This window comes from Myotis myotis, unplaced genomic scaffold, assembly GCF_014108235.1.
Source record: "Myotis myotis isolate mMyoMyo1 unplaced genomic scaffold, mMyoMyo1.p scaffold_m19_p_53, whole genome shotgun sequence".
NCBI classification, from domain to species: Eukaryota; Metazoa; Chordata; class Mammalia; order Chiroptera; family Vespertilionidae; genus Myotis; species Myotis myotis.
Window position 1 is genome coordinate 264,607 of NW_023416361.1, and position 13,018 is coordinate 277,624.

General features: G+C 52.5%; 1 protein-coding gene across 5 annotated transcripts in view; it reads right to left on the reverse strand.

Annotated features, from left to right (window-relative positions):
* Positions 1 to 13,018, reverse strand: part of POU2F3 (POU class 2 homeobox 3) — a 101,649-nt gene that overhangs the window by 5,948 nt on the left and 82,683 nt on the right. Inside the window, exons 11-13 of one of the 5 annotated variants that reach the window (XR_004967996.1) lie at positions 4,543 to 4,579; positions 2,841 to 2,907; positions 1,829 to 1,844 (exon numbers count right to left, since the gene is read on the reverse strand). The exons of 1 other annotated variant lie outside the window; for it this stretch is intronic. Coding sequence is in view for 2 of the 4 variants with exons in the window: in XM_036311241.1 (XP_036167134.1) it covers positions 1,727 to 1,844; positions 2,841 to 2,907 (185 nt within the window). In the remaining 2 variants the exon portion in view is untranslated. Of the gene's footprint in view, positions 1 to 1,726; positions 1,845 to 2,840; positions 2,908 to 4,542; positions 4,580 to 7,532; positions 8,555 to 13,018 lie in introns of those variants that run through there. 3 more of the 5 variants (XM_036311241.1, XR_004967997.1, XM_036311242.1) reach the window with 3 other exon arrangements.

The following is a 13,018-nucleotide window of genomic DNA, read 5'->3' on the forward strand; positions in this document are numbered from 1 at the left end:
CAGGAAGGTGGGATGGCGGGAAGGTGGGATGGTGGGAAGGTGGGATGGTGGGAAGGTGGGCCGGCAGGAAGGTGGGATGGAGGGAAGATGGGATGGTGGGAAGGTGGGCCGGCAGGAAGGTGGGATGGTGGGAAGGTGGGCCGGCGGGAAGGCGGGATGGTGGGAAGGTGGGCCGGCAGGAAGGTGGGATGGTGGGAAGGTGGGCTGGCAGGAAGGTGGGAAGGTGGGAAGGTGGGCCGGCAGGAAGGTGGGATGGTGGGAAGGTGGGATGGTGGGAAGGTGGGATGGTGGGAAGGTGGGCCGGCAGGAAGGTGTGATGGTGGGAAGGTGGGCCGGCAGGAAGGTGGGATGGTGGGAAGGTGGGCCGGCAGGAAGGTGGGATGGTGGGAAGGTGGGATGGTGGGAAGGTGGGCCGGCAGGAAGGTGGGATGGCGGGAAGGTGGGATGGTGGGAAGGTGGGATGGTGGGAAGGTGGGATGGTGGGAAGGTGGGCCGGCAGGAAGGTGGGATGGCGGGAAGGTGGGATGGTGGGAAGGTGGGATGGTGGGAAGGTGGGATGGTGGGAAGGTGGACCGGCAGGAAGGTGGGATGGTGGGAAGGTGGGAAGGTGGGCCGGCAGGAAGGTGGGATGGTGGGAAGGTGGGATGGTGGGAAGGTGGGCCGGCAGGAAGGTGGGATGGTGGGAAGGTGGGCCGGCAGGAAGGTGGGATGGTGGGAAGGTGGGCCGGCAGGAAGGTGGGATGGCGGGAAGGTGGGATGGTGGGAAGGTGAGATGGTGGGAAGGTGGGATGGTGGGAAGGTGGGCCGGCAGGAAGGTGGGATGGTGGGAAGGTGGGCCGGCAGGAAGGTGGGATGGTGGGAAGGTGGGCCGGCAGGAAGGTGGGATGGTGGGAAGGTGGGCCGGCAGGAAGGTGGGATGGTGGGAAGGTGGGCCGGCAGGAAGGTGGGATGGTGGGAAGGTGGGCCGGCAGGAAGGTGGGATGGTGGGAAGGTGGGAAGGTGGGAAGGTGGGAAGGAGGGCTGGGCTTCCTGCTGGGGGCCGGGGTCCTGGAACCGACAGTGCACGCACTAGCCCGCGGCCACAGCCCCACAAGGACAAGCTTGGTGGTGTAGGAACTGGGTCTCACAACCATTTTCCAGGTGGACTTTAGGGTTCTCTCTCTTTTTTGGTGGCTGCAGTGCAGTCATTGGCCGGTGAGAGCTGTCCACCTTCCTGAGCTGCGGGTCTTGAACCTGGGGTTCATCTCTTTGCACAGCCAGGCCTCTGCCCTCTCACCTCCCACTGTCTCCTGGGTTCTGGGTCAGGGACCCCATCCCCCCAGCTCTAAGAACACTCTTCAGAGGAGATTCTTTGACCCAAGAGGCTATTTCCCTCATGTGCACCCTAAATTCAGGCTCTCGCTGTGTCAGCCACGTGGGAAACTTGGGCTTCTGGCAAGAAGTGGGAACTCCTACACAAGGGATGGCCTGGCCTTCTGACAGGAGGTCTGGATCTGTCTCCCTTACCAGGGCAGAGGGAGGGGAGCTCCTGCCCAGAATGCTCAGCGGCTGAGCCCTTCTTTGGACCCTGCTCCCTTGGGCCAGGCCCAGTGGGGCTCCGCGCTCTGGTCCTTCCCGCCATCGTATCCCCCTGTCCGACCCGTGATCACATTCTTTTCCAAGGCTCTGACCGCACCCCTCACATGCTCCTGGCCCAGCCACATGCCGGCCTCTCCCGGCACCTTACCCTGAAGTGCCAAGGCTGGAGGAGTTGGCCGCTGCCTTGGCGTTGTGTTGAGAAGTGGGGAGGCCTGCGCTGGGCGAGGAGGGCCTGCTGCTGCTCCCAGGGGAACAGGACGAGGTCACTGAGGATGAGGAGAGGCAAACACAGGGGGTCATGTGGCTGGTCCTAAGGGGACCCCAAAGGGCTCTCGCCCTCTCCCTGCCCCGTGCATCTGCCCAGCCCTGCCATCTTGGCATGAGCGCCCAGACCCAGGAGGTCCCTGCCAGTGCTCTCCTCAAACCAGGCCCTGAGGAGCCGCATGCACGGCTGGTTCTGTACGTCCTAGACTCATGGACACAAGCAGGGTGGAGGCCAGAGCCATCCCCACGCAGGGAAAGCCTGGGGCGGGGGGCATGGCAGCCCCAGCATCAGAGGTGGGAGGGAAACAGGAACCCACAGGAAGGAAGAGGAGGGGGAGGGAAGCAGGGAGCAGGGGAGGAAGAGAGCCGAGAGCACAATCCAAGATCGCCAGCCTCCGGTGCTCCCATAGCCATAAACAAAAGGTCCATGGTCTTCGAGAAAAGCCCAACAGGGAGAGAGGGGAGCAGGCAGTCCCTGTGGTGGGCGACTGGCCTGGCGGCCCTCACACTCCTGTGTCCTCCGTCCAATGGCAGATTTGAGTTAAACTGGGCTCTTGCATTTGAGTTTCCAAACAGCATCCCATGGGTGAGGTGGCACACGTCTCACCACCCAAACGAGGGCTTTGAAGCACTGCTGCTAGTTACGGCGCACCCGACCCATGGCCACCCTACTTCGCTCTCTGAAACGCGACAGGCACTTGCTGAAAAGCAGGCTCTGTGGGGCGTTGGTTTGGAAAACCCTGCCTGCCCCCAGCCCCCCACACGGCTCAGGTAGGAACGTACGATGCACACGAGTGTGAGAAGCACTGCGAGCAAAACAACACGAGAAACACACTGAACCTCGCCTGCTCAGCATCCCACAAGCTTACCTGGTGAGGCCCTCCCTCCACCTAGACTGCATCCCTTAGGAGTTCTGACAGGCCAGTGCCTTTTGGTGCTAACATGGCGTTATTTAGAGGAATTCTGGCACCACTCAGAAGCTGCATTTCAGAGCTCACCTGTTCCAGGCATGGTGCTGTGGACGGGAGGGATGGAGAGGGGGCCCAGAGACCCGGAGGGAGAGACCTGAAAGGCGACACAAGTGTGTAAACGTCCATGTCCCTCCCTCCTCCCAGCTGGTGCTCCCCCAGCATGCTGGGGCCCAGGTTGCAGAGACCAGGTCTTTGCTTTCTTGCCCATTTCCCAGTCCAAACCCACATTCTGTCCCATTTCAGGGACCCTGCCCACCTGCTGTGTGAGCCTGGAAGCTTCCTGGGCACCACCAGATCCCAGCTGTGCTCGAGGCTCAGCAATGGAGGGCACTCCCCATCGGCCCCACTGCTTCATGCTCCGGCTCAGGGGCCTCACCGCCTGCCTCAGGCTGCCCAGTGTGGACCCTCCAGAGGTCACCGGAGGAGCTGGACTTTGGTCTCTGAAGCTTTTAATTCTGCCCAGGAGACTCACAGCATCACCAGTGCTGGGCTTTGGCGGGGACGAAAGATACAGTCTACCCTCCCACACAACTCAGGAGCCCCCCCCCCCCGACTCTCCCAGCACCTGGAACAGGACGGAATCGGTAGAATGGGCTTTGGAGCCCAGCAGATGCAGGAGAAGACCTGGCTCCACCATCGACTGTCCGTGTGACTCTGGGCCAGTTACTTAACCCACTGGGAATTGGTGGCATAGCAGCAACCCTCCCTCACAGTTTCTGTCCATTAACATTTAGTGTGATCATGTCCATGAAACTCCCAACTCAGCACCTGGCAGAGAGTGAGCCTAGTTACACGTCAGCCCTTCCTTCCTGAGGGACCTGGCAGCCGTAATGTCTCTAGCCCAGTGGGTCCCAGCATGGGGCACACGCCCCACAGGGGGGCCATTTGACTTTTAAGGGGGGCATTTCTAGAATGAGTTATTAACAGTGAATTTTTTGCATTTCTAATGGTTCTAGGGGGCCTCATATCCTATGTAATAAAGAGGTAATATGCAAATTAAGCCTCACACCATCATGCCATCACAAGATGGCTGCACCCACAGTGGAGGTGGGGTTCCCATAACAAGCTGTAATGAGCGATCAGCAGGACCTCAGGCCGCACCCTCCCCCCAGGCCAGGGGACCTGAGGGTGGGCCAGGGGACCTGAGGGTGGGCCAGGGGACCTGAGGCTGCGCCCCCTGCCCAGCAGGGCTTGACAGGGGTGGGGCCAGCTGGGTCTGGATCTCACCCAATGGGGGTGGGGCCAGCCGGGTCTGGGTCTTGCGTGATTTTGAGGCGCACATGGGTGGGAGGGGACTTGACTCTGGTTCCTGTAGCATGCCCCAGATTCTGACAGGAGGAAAATTTTCATATACGTTTTACTAATTTTCTTTAATCTCTGACACTTCTATTATAGAGAAAGGGCAAATAGCAATATTAAAATATTTCCTCTAATTAGTTCCTTTTTAATGTGCACAAATTTCATGCACTGGGCCACTAGTCTACACTAATAAAAGACAAAGATGCAAATTGACCATACCTTTGCTATGCCTTAAGCCACGCCCACCAGCCAATCAGAGCGACTGTATGCAAATTAACCCAACCAAGATGGTGGCTGGCAGCCACGGAGCTGGCGCAAGCAGGAGGCTTGGTTGCCCCAATGATGGAGGAAGCCAAGCTTCCCAGCTGGCTGCTGCCTCCTTTCAAGGCAACAAAGTTTCAATTATAGAAGGTAAATAAACCCCAGATACCTGCTTCCAGTCAACCATGGCCACGGAGCTGGAGCGACTAAAAAAAAAAAGGAAAGGCTGGGTGCTTCGGTCACCAGGGGGCTTGGTCAGTCTGAAAACAGCCATCAGCCCCTCACCCAGGCTGGCCAGGCACCCCAGTGGGGACCCCCACCCTGAAGAGAGTGTGGGCAGCCTGAAAATAGCCATCAGCCCCTCACCCAGGCTGGCCAGGCACCCCAGTGGGAACCCCCACCCTGAAGGGGGTGTGGTCAGCCTGAAAACGGCCCTCAGCCCCTCACCCAGGCTGGCCAAGCCCCCATGGGGTGAGGGTCCCCACTGGGGGGCATGACTAGCCTGCAAACACCCATCAGCTCTTCACCCAGGCTGGCCAGGCACCCCAGTGGGACCCCCACCCTGATCCAGGACACCTTTCAGGGCAAACCAGTCGGCCCCCACCCGTGCACCAGGCCTCTATTCTATATAATAAAAGGGTAATATGCAAATTGACCCTAACAGCAGAATGACTGGGAATGACTGTCACTATGACACACACTGACCACCAGGGGGCAGATGCTCAATGCAGGAGCTGCCCCCTGGTGGTCAGTGCACTCCCACAGGGGGAGCTCTGCTCAGCCACAAGCCAGGCTGATGGCTGCCAGCACAGCGGTGGTGGCAGGAGCCTCTCCCGCCTCCTCAGCAGTGCTAAGGATGTCCGACTGCAGCTTAGGTCTGCTCCCTGCTGGTAAGTGGACATCCCCCGAGGGCTGCCGGGCTGCCAGAGGGATGTCTGACAGCTTGGGTCTGATCCCCCAGGGAGTGGGCCTAAGCCAGCAGGTGGACATCCTCCGAGGGGTCCCAGACTGCGAGAGGGCACAGGCCGAGCTGAGGGACCCCCCCGAGTGCACAAATTTTTGTGCACCCGGCCTCTAGTACAGTATATAAATGTATATTGTGACATATTTATGCATTTCAGTTCTCTATTATATGTTTTGAAACTTTATTTGCTATTTTTTCCTATCACTTCATATTACTATTATTACTAGTAGCCCTGCGCACGAATCCATGTGCCAGTAGCTCTCTGTGGGGCCTGGCCACTCCGCACCTGCTGCCCAGAGGCTCTCCATGGCCCAGAGGCCCATCTGCAGCCAGTGGAACACTTGCCTCCTCGCTTTGATGGTGAAGCAAGCATTCTGCCAGGCTGCTCACGCTGCCCGTTCTCAGCGGCTGCCCCCCTGGGACTGGGGGACTCCAGCGGGGCTGAGAGGACTGGGCACCGCTATCTTGTGGCTATGGGTGCCACATCTTTGGGATGGAGTGACGGTTAATTTGAATGTTACCCTTTTATTAGATAGGATTTTAAAAAACAATTTCTTAGTGATTTCTTCCTCACTACTTCACCTGTCCTTTCATTCTTTTATTTTTCTCTTTCATGGATGCCATGTTCTTTGGAAGCTTGTTTAGACCAAGTTCATGGCCATTTAGGCTTCCTCCACGTGAATAGTTCACTTTTTGAATGATGAGAATTCTATGTCACAGTGGCATGAGGTTTTGGAGATGCTCAGTGGGGCATGGCCAAAAGGAGGCTGGGAACCACTGCTCTAGATGCTGTTTTCCTCTTCAGTGAACGGAGGTCTTCATGCCCCGCCCCCATTCTCCTCACGTGGACAGGGGAGCTCTGATGATGCTTTTCAAAGATTTGAAAGAAAGTTCTGCTCAGGGAGCTGCATTTGAAACTCCTCCTCTGACCCCCATTGGTAACACCCGTTCCAGCAGGAGGCAGTGCACGCTCTCTTCCTGATAGGCCAGCACTGGTTCTGCTCCTTGCGTTTGCTGCCTTTGCACAGCAAGCCTCCTCGTCCGCGGGGCCCCCCAGGGGTGGGTGCAGGTACAGCACGGGTCAGCGGGCAAGATGTGTTATCAGGAATCTCTCTTCTCCTCCCTCCCTGCTGCCAAGCCCAACAATCTCATTGTTGTTAAGTAAACAATGCGTTCAGTCACTGTGACCAGCTTCTAAGAAGTTTCCTTTTGGAGACAGCTCACACATGTGCAAACAGACGTATACATGCTTTCCCTTTGAATGTTAAAATTTTAAAATCTTTATTGTTGAGAGTATCGCGATGCCCCCATTGCCCTTTCCACCTGGTTCCCTCCTCGCCAACGACCTTCACTGCACTATTGTCTGTGTCCACAGACCGTGCAAATATGCATATAAGTTCTTACGTTAATCTCTGACCACTGTTCCCTCCCCCTTTCCTCTGAGATCTGTGAGTCTGCTCCATGCACCCATGCCTCTGGAGCTATTTTGTTCCTTAGATTCCACATGTGAGTGAGATCATGTGACCCTTGTCCTTCTCTGACGGGCTTACTTCATTCAGCATCATGCTCTCCAGGCCCCTCCATGCGGCCTCAAAGGGTAAAACCCTTCTTTTTTGCAGCTGCAAATGGTCGCATTCTGCCCACACTGGTCTTCACCATTTTGCCTTTTTTTTTCTGAACTGTATATCTTGGAGATCATTTCATATCAGAGGCGGAGAAACTATGTCCTAATCCCAAAGAGACTGTCCCAATGGGGCCCAAGGAAGACAGAGTCAGACACTTCTCTCTCTGCTTTCTTCAGAACCCACAAGCACTAATGCAAACATTTATTCAGTGTCTCCCTCCCCACTAGGCTGTCACTCATGAGGGCAGGGTGCTCCTGTGCATGTCCTCAGTGTCTGTGCGGTGCTTGCAGGTGCTCGGCAGGAATGTGCTGGATGAAGGATGAGAATAACTCAGGCTCTGTCCAGCTGTCATTACTCAGAGCTGGAGCGTCAACCTACGAACCAGGAGGTCACGGTTCGATTCCTAGTCAGGCACATGTCCAGGTTGCAGGCTCAATCCCAGTAGGGGGCCTGCAGGAGGCAGCTGATCAATGATTCTCTCTCATCATTGATGTTTCTGTCTCTCTCCCTCTCCCTTCCTCTCGGAAATCAATAAAAATATTTAAGGGGGGGGGGAGAGAGAGAGAGAGAGAGAGAGAGAGAGAGAGAGTGAGTCACGCTCTTTCATGCTCCTCCATGCCACCACCACTCTTCTCCGTGCCCGTGTCCTTGGCTGGGATTGAACCAAAGTGAGCACCTGTCTCCCATCTGCTCTAAATAGAGCACCATCTGGAACAGTCCAATGCTGCTGTGACGTGGCCCAGGCTCCTTAACAAGGCCAACCACACCCTACAGCCCCTGCCTCGGCCACATTCTCTCACTCCCTGCGCCCAACCCTCTCCAGCCTTCCCTGATTCCTCTCTCCACACCCCAGTCTCAGGGCCGCTGCGCAGTTTCCTCTGCCTGTACCCTCTCCTCCCTGTCCTCCCAGCTCACACCTTTTCCCCATTAACGTCCCCTCATTCTCTGCTGTCAGTGTGAATATCCTTCCTCAGAGAAGCTGTGACTCCTGCACTAGGTTAGGCCCTCCAATGCCCCACATCTTCTCTGCAGGCTTCAGCACAGGCTTCATGTCGGCTTTCCCTGCTGGCTGTGAGCAGCTCGCAGAGGTCCTGCAGGCCACTGTATCCCAAGGCCAAGCATGCGGGGTCCTCAGGAAATGCGTAAGAAAGGAATGATGACTGAAAGCCACAAGGCTTCCAACTTAAAATTTTAATGGACTCTCGTAGTTTTTAGAGTATTTTGGTATCAAGGCTCGTCATGATCTGGCCCTCGTCAATCTCTCTGACTTAGTCCCAAACCCTTTGCTCCAACCAGACTGAAATGCGTGTGTTTCCCCAAAGATATTATGTTGTTTGGAATTCCATGCCTCTTCACAGACCGCCCTTTTGCCCGCCATGCTCTTCTTCATGCTAACTCCTAATCCGCTCTTCAAATAAACAGGGTGTGGGTCCTCTTGGACCGCATTGGTTTGTGTCTGTCAGTGTTCCGTAGCCCACAGAGCTCCTCACCTCCCCTTCACTTCCCCTGCACCCATCTCACCGCGATTCCTGCTGCTCTGCGTCTCCTTCCCTTCTTCCCCTGACGGTCTCCTTTTGCCAGTCCCTCAAGTGCTGCTTGAAAGGACAGAACGAAACTGATAGCTGTGTCCCTAACTCCTCTTCCAAGAAAAACCCGCTGAATGTATCAGTTACTCAGCCTGCCCTCATCTCAGCCAATGGGAAAGCGAGGGAAACTAGCCCAAAGCCAAAAGTATGCTAGCTACCCCCCCCCCCCCCGTCTTTGTGTAACCAGACCCTAGCTGCACCCTGCCCTTGCATCACTAGCCCCCGGCCCTCACTCAACCAACCAGAATCGGCCAAATCAGTGGTCCGAGTGAGCCCCCATCCCCCGACCCCAAGCCCTATAAATTCTTTGTTCTCTTGGGACTCCGGGCCCTCACGCATCCTACCGCTGTGCCGGTAAAGGAGGCAGAGGGACCAAGCTAGCTTGAATAAAGGCTCTATGCTTTTGCATCGGACTCGGCGCTCCTTGGTGGATCTTTTGGGGGATCTTGAAATCTGGGTATAACATTTGGGGGCTCGTGCAGGATCCCCAAGACCCACGAGGGACCCCAATCCAGAAAGTCTGACCGCAGTGTCTGTGTGTTGTGTGTTCTGTTCTGTGTGTTGTGTGTTCTGTCCTGTGCGAGCTCATTTCTGAAATTCTGCAGTGCCCGAAGTGGTCTAGGTGGACGTACTGCTGAAGGACCATGGGCGGGGAGAGTCGGAAGACGTTCTGATCTCCCTTCAGGAGGGATGCAGAATCCCCTCACTAGGATTTGAGACAAGGTGGGTCGCTCCTGCCATTTGGTTTTGTTTCTGCAGAGTCGGAAGGCTGTTTTTTTTGTTTGTTTTTTGGGGGGTTTTTTGGTTGTCTGTTTTTGTGTTTTTATTCTGTGGACTTACTGGACAGACATTATGGGAAAGACTCAAACTACTCCTTTAAGTATTATGATTGATCATTTCAAAGAGATTAGGGGAGGCTATGGAGCTCCCTCAGGAATTGGGAAATTGTTAGGAATTGGATGGATTGTTTAAACTCTGAATAAATGTCTGATGAAAGTGTGTGAGTGTGGAGGGAGGGGGCCTGCCCTCTCCTCTCCTTTGTGTGTCTCCACGACTTCGGTCAGGCGGGCATCTGAGTGAGGATCTGTGAAAACAGGTCACCCCCTCCCTTGTCTGTCTCTTGTCACTGATCATCATGAGGTCAGGACAAAGTAAACATACTGTTCTTAATTACATGTTAGAAAATTTTAAAGGGATAAGTTCTAGGCTAAAATAAAGGCTGGCTAGGTTCCGAGATTGCTTAGTTCTGAGATTGCTTATAAAAAAGCGAGAGAAGTCTTTTCAAGTTAACTGTTTGCTTAGCAAATTAACAAAGTAGTAAATTTCAAAGAACTTGTTATTTATGGTTTCCGTATCTCTTTGGTGGACACAAAGGGCTTACAGCTCCACAGGGAGGAGAGATTTACTGGCCCTAACCCTGCCTATGATGTGTTTTATTTGACTTGCTGTTTTCAATTATTTATTAGAATTCTCACAGAGGACATAACCTGGTCTTTCCCATCCTCCCTCATCCTGATTCTGAAAGCATCTGTAACTGGATTTCAGATGGTCTCCAGGCTTTCTGTCTGCAAAAAACCTCCCTATGCACCCGTTATCTTTCCAGGCCGACTAAAAGCAATTGGCCTGGGCTGAGAGAAGGGGTGACGGGGGTGTTGGCAGTTATGCTACTGGCTGCAGACCTAACAGGTCTTATCAATGAACTTCAAGGTCACAAAAAGTAACTGTAAGCACAGTTAGACTTTCTCTGCCCTGGTTTATTCTTTTTAACCCTTCCAATGCTAAATTAGACCGATACCTGTTCTTAGTTTTATCACAAAAGGTCTAGATATATATTAAGAATAAAAGTACTTGAAAATGTGTTCATAAATATTAATCTAAAATTGCTGACTGCTCACTTTTGGTAATCATTAAAAGATTAAGGTTTCTAAGAATAAAGAATTCTAATACGTTAAAAACAACTAAACTCCCAGGAGAAAAGTGGAGGAGAAACAAAGCTGCAGATAGAGCTAGCAAAAGCTCCCTGTTTGCAAATGTACTGAAAGGGTTCAGTACTTGTTGCTGCTGGAAGAGGAGGGGCTGATATCCCCTTCCAGTGCACTCCCTTGGAAGAGGCCTGGTTGCTGCTCTGACACAAAGGGGACTGGTGGAAAGACAAGGATAGCGGGGCCCTGTAACTAATAAACAGGGTTAACAAAAGGGCACTCTCCCTAGACCTGGGAGCCATCAGGACTTTGAAATTCTCCAAGAGAGAAGGAGTCTGACTCAGAGACTGGCCTAAACCTCGTTGGGTTAGGAAAACCGGAGGCTGCGAATTGAACTTGTAGACTGCGGTTTTCTGGGCAGAGGTCCAAGCCCAGTTGTATAGGGGTTAAGCTACCTGTATACAGCAAAACAACTTTCTCTTGTGCCAGAATACATTTTAAGGAAATTTGACAGACTGTATTTATAGCTAGAAAGAAGAACTGGCCGCAGTGCACAGCCCTGACAGTGTCCTGCAGAAAACTGTATAATTAACTTAAATGATGCCTGCATCTTCATGGACATGGCTCCAAAAAGACAAGGACAATTTTGCCTTATAAAGGAAGGTCAAGAGTAGACTTTAGTCACCTCCCTAAAATGTTTGTATAGCCCTACCGTATCTCATGTTTAGTAGCAGAAGATTTAGCTGCCTGAAGTGGCCATGGTGCCAATATTATGTTTCATTGTATTAATATGTTGTATTAACCTTCAACTCTCTTACAGGTTTGAATGTAGCTGTAGCTGCTGAGAGGGCAGGTGTCCAACTGGGCAAAGAAGAATACCCATCAGGTTTTGGTCTCTATTGAGAGACAGTTGACAGTTGGCAGCCTGTATACTGTCTTGCAGGCCTGCGTGACCATGCCCATGTCAGGGGTGGTACAAACCTCAACTGTACAAAACTGGAAAAGGCCTGTTTGGAATAGAAGGTCTGAGGCATGGTTATACATTTTTAAAGGACATGGAGGGAAGGTTTAAAGGCTGGTTTGAAAGTATGAAATTTATAAAGGTTGTGTATGTGATAAGAAGGAGAAGAGAAATATTAAAAGGAAATTAATCAAATAGTACAGGCCAGTAAGCCAGACAGAGTAAATAATTTACATTCTGCCTCCCTAAACAGAGGGTAAATAGTTATGCCAAAGTACTTAGGGGGGACTGATAAAAGAAATCCAACAGTTACTATTTTGTTATAACTCTGAAGAATCCATGAAAAGAAACTGGCAAGCAAAATCAGAAAATCTTAGAGCAGATCAGTATGTTTTTCTCCTTATATAATTCCTCTGAAATCTGGCAATGCTAAATAAATCATGGCAATACATTTCTTTGCATAAATTCAGTAAGACTAGTTCCTAATAGTGATTTTATTAATTGAAAAACTTTGGAGTATCATGTTTTAAAGAGACCTGTCTGGACTCTGAAGACTTAAAGCCAATAAGAGTGCCATGGGAAAAGCCTGGTATCCTGCTTGGGAGCCCTGAAGATGGCTGGCGCTGGAGTGTCAGGCCCATGCCCTACCATCACTGGCGGTTGGTCAGAGTAGAAGGGGAGCAATAGGGATGCCTCTGTGTCCCTGCGGAACCCCCACACACTCTGGGCCGCAATGAGTAGGCGGGCTACTGAGATGGGCCTTAAAGCCTAGAGCGTGGGCTCAGGTGGAGTTGCTACAGGTGAGGGATTCACCTAATGCAGGATACTGCAGGCAGGCCTAATGGCAGCTGGATGGCTTGGCTTCCTGGCCCTACGGGACACATTAAGATTCAATCATGAAATTCCAGGAAAGGTAGTCAGTTACCATTCTTGTTATGTTTATGCAAACATCAGGCCAAATTGAATACAGTAGATAAATTAGTCTTGATTTGGCTTTTTGATAGACATAGAAAAATTTTAAGAAGAAAAATCCTATTTCAATAGAGGTTGTTAAAACTAAAATGGTTTCTTTCCCTTCCACCGGACCATTTGTTATAGTTTGTCTCTGCCAGGTCACAAGCCCAGCTCCTTCTGTGCCCAGGACAGCAGGGAGCCTGAGTGGAAGGTGACCTCTAACCAGACACACCCACTGCAGATCACCCTCAAGAAGACAGCGGACCTTACCGGACCCCTTGTAATCCTCCTAATGCTGTTGACTTTCGGCCCTTGCATTATTAACAGACTAGTCCAATTTGTCAAGAAGCGTATGGGGTAGTTCAGTAGATAGTTCTGCGTGCCCACTACAGGCCTCTAGCAATGGTGAAATAGAAATGCAGTCTGTCTCATGATTGAGCCGGAAGTTCCAAGACAAGGGGGGAATAAAAGGACAGAACGGAACTGATAGCTGTGTCCCTAACTCCTCTTCCAAGAAAAAGCAGCTGAATGTATCAGTTACTCAGCCTGCCCTCATCTCAGCCAATGGAAAAGCGAGGGAAACTAGCCCAAGGCCAAGAGTATGCTAGCCACCCCCCTGTCTTTGTGTAACCA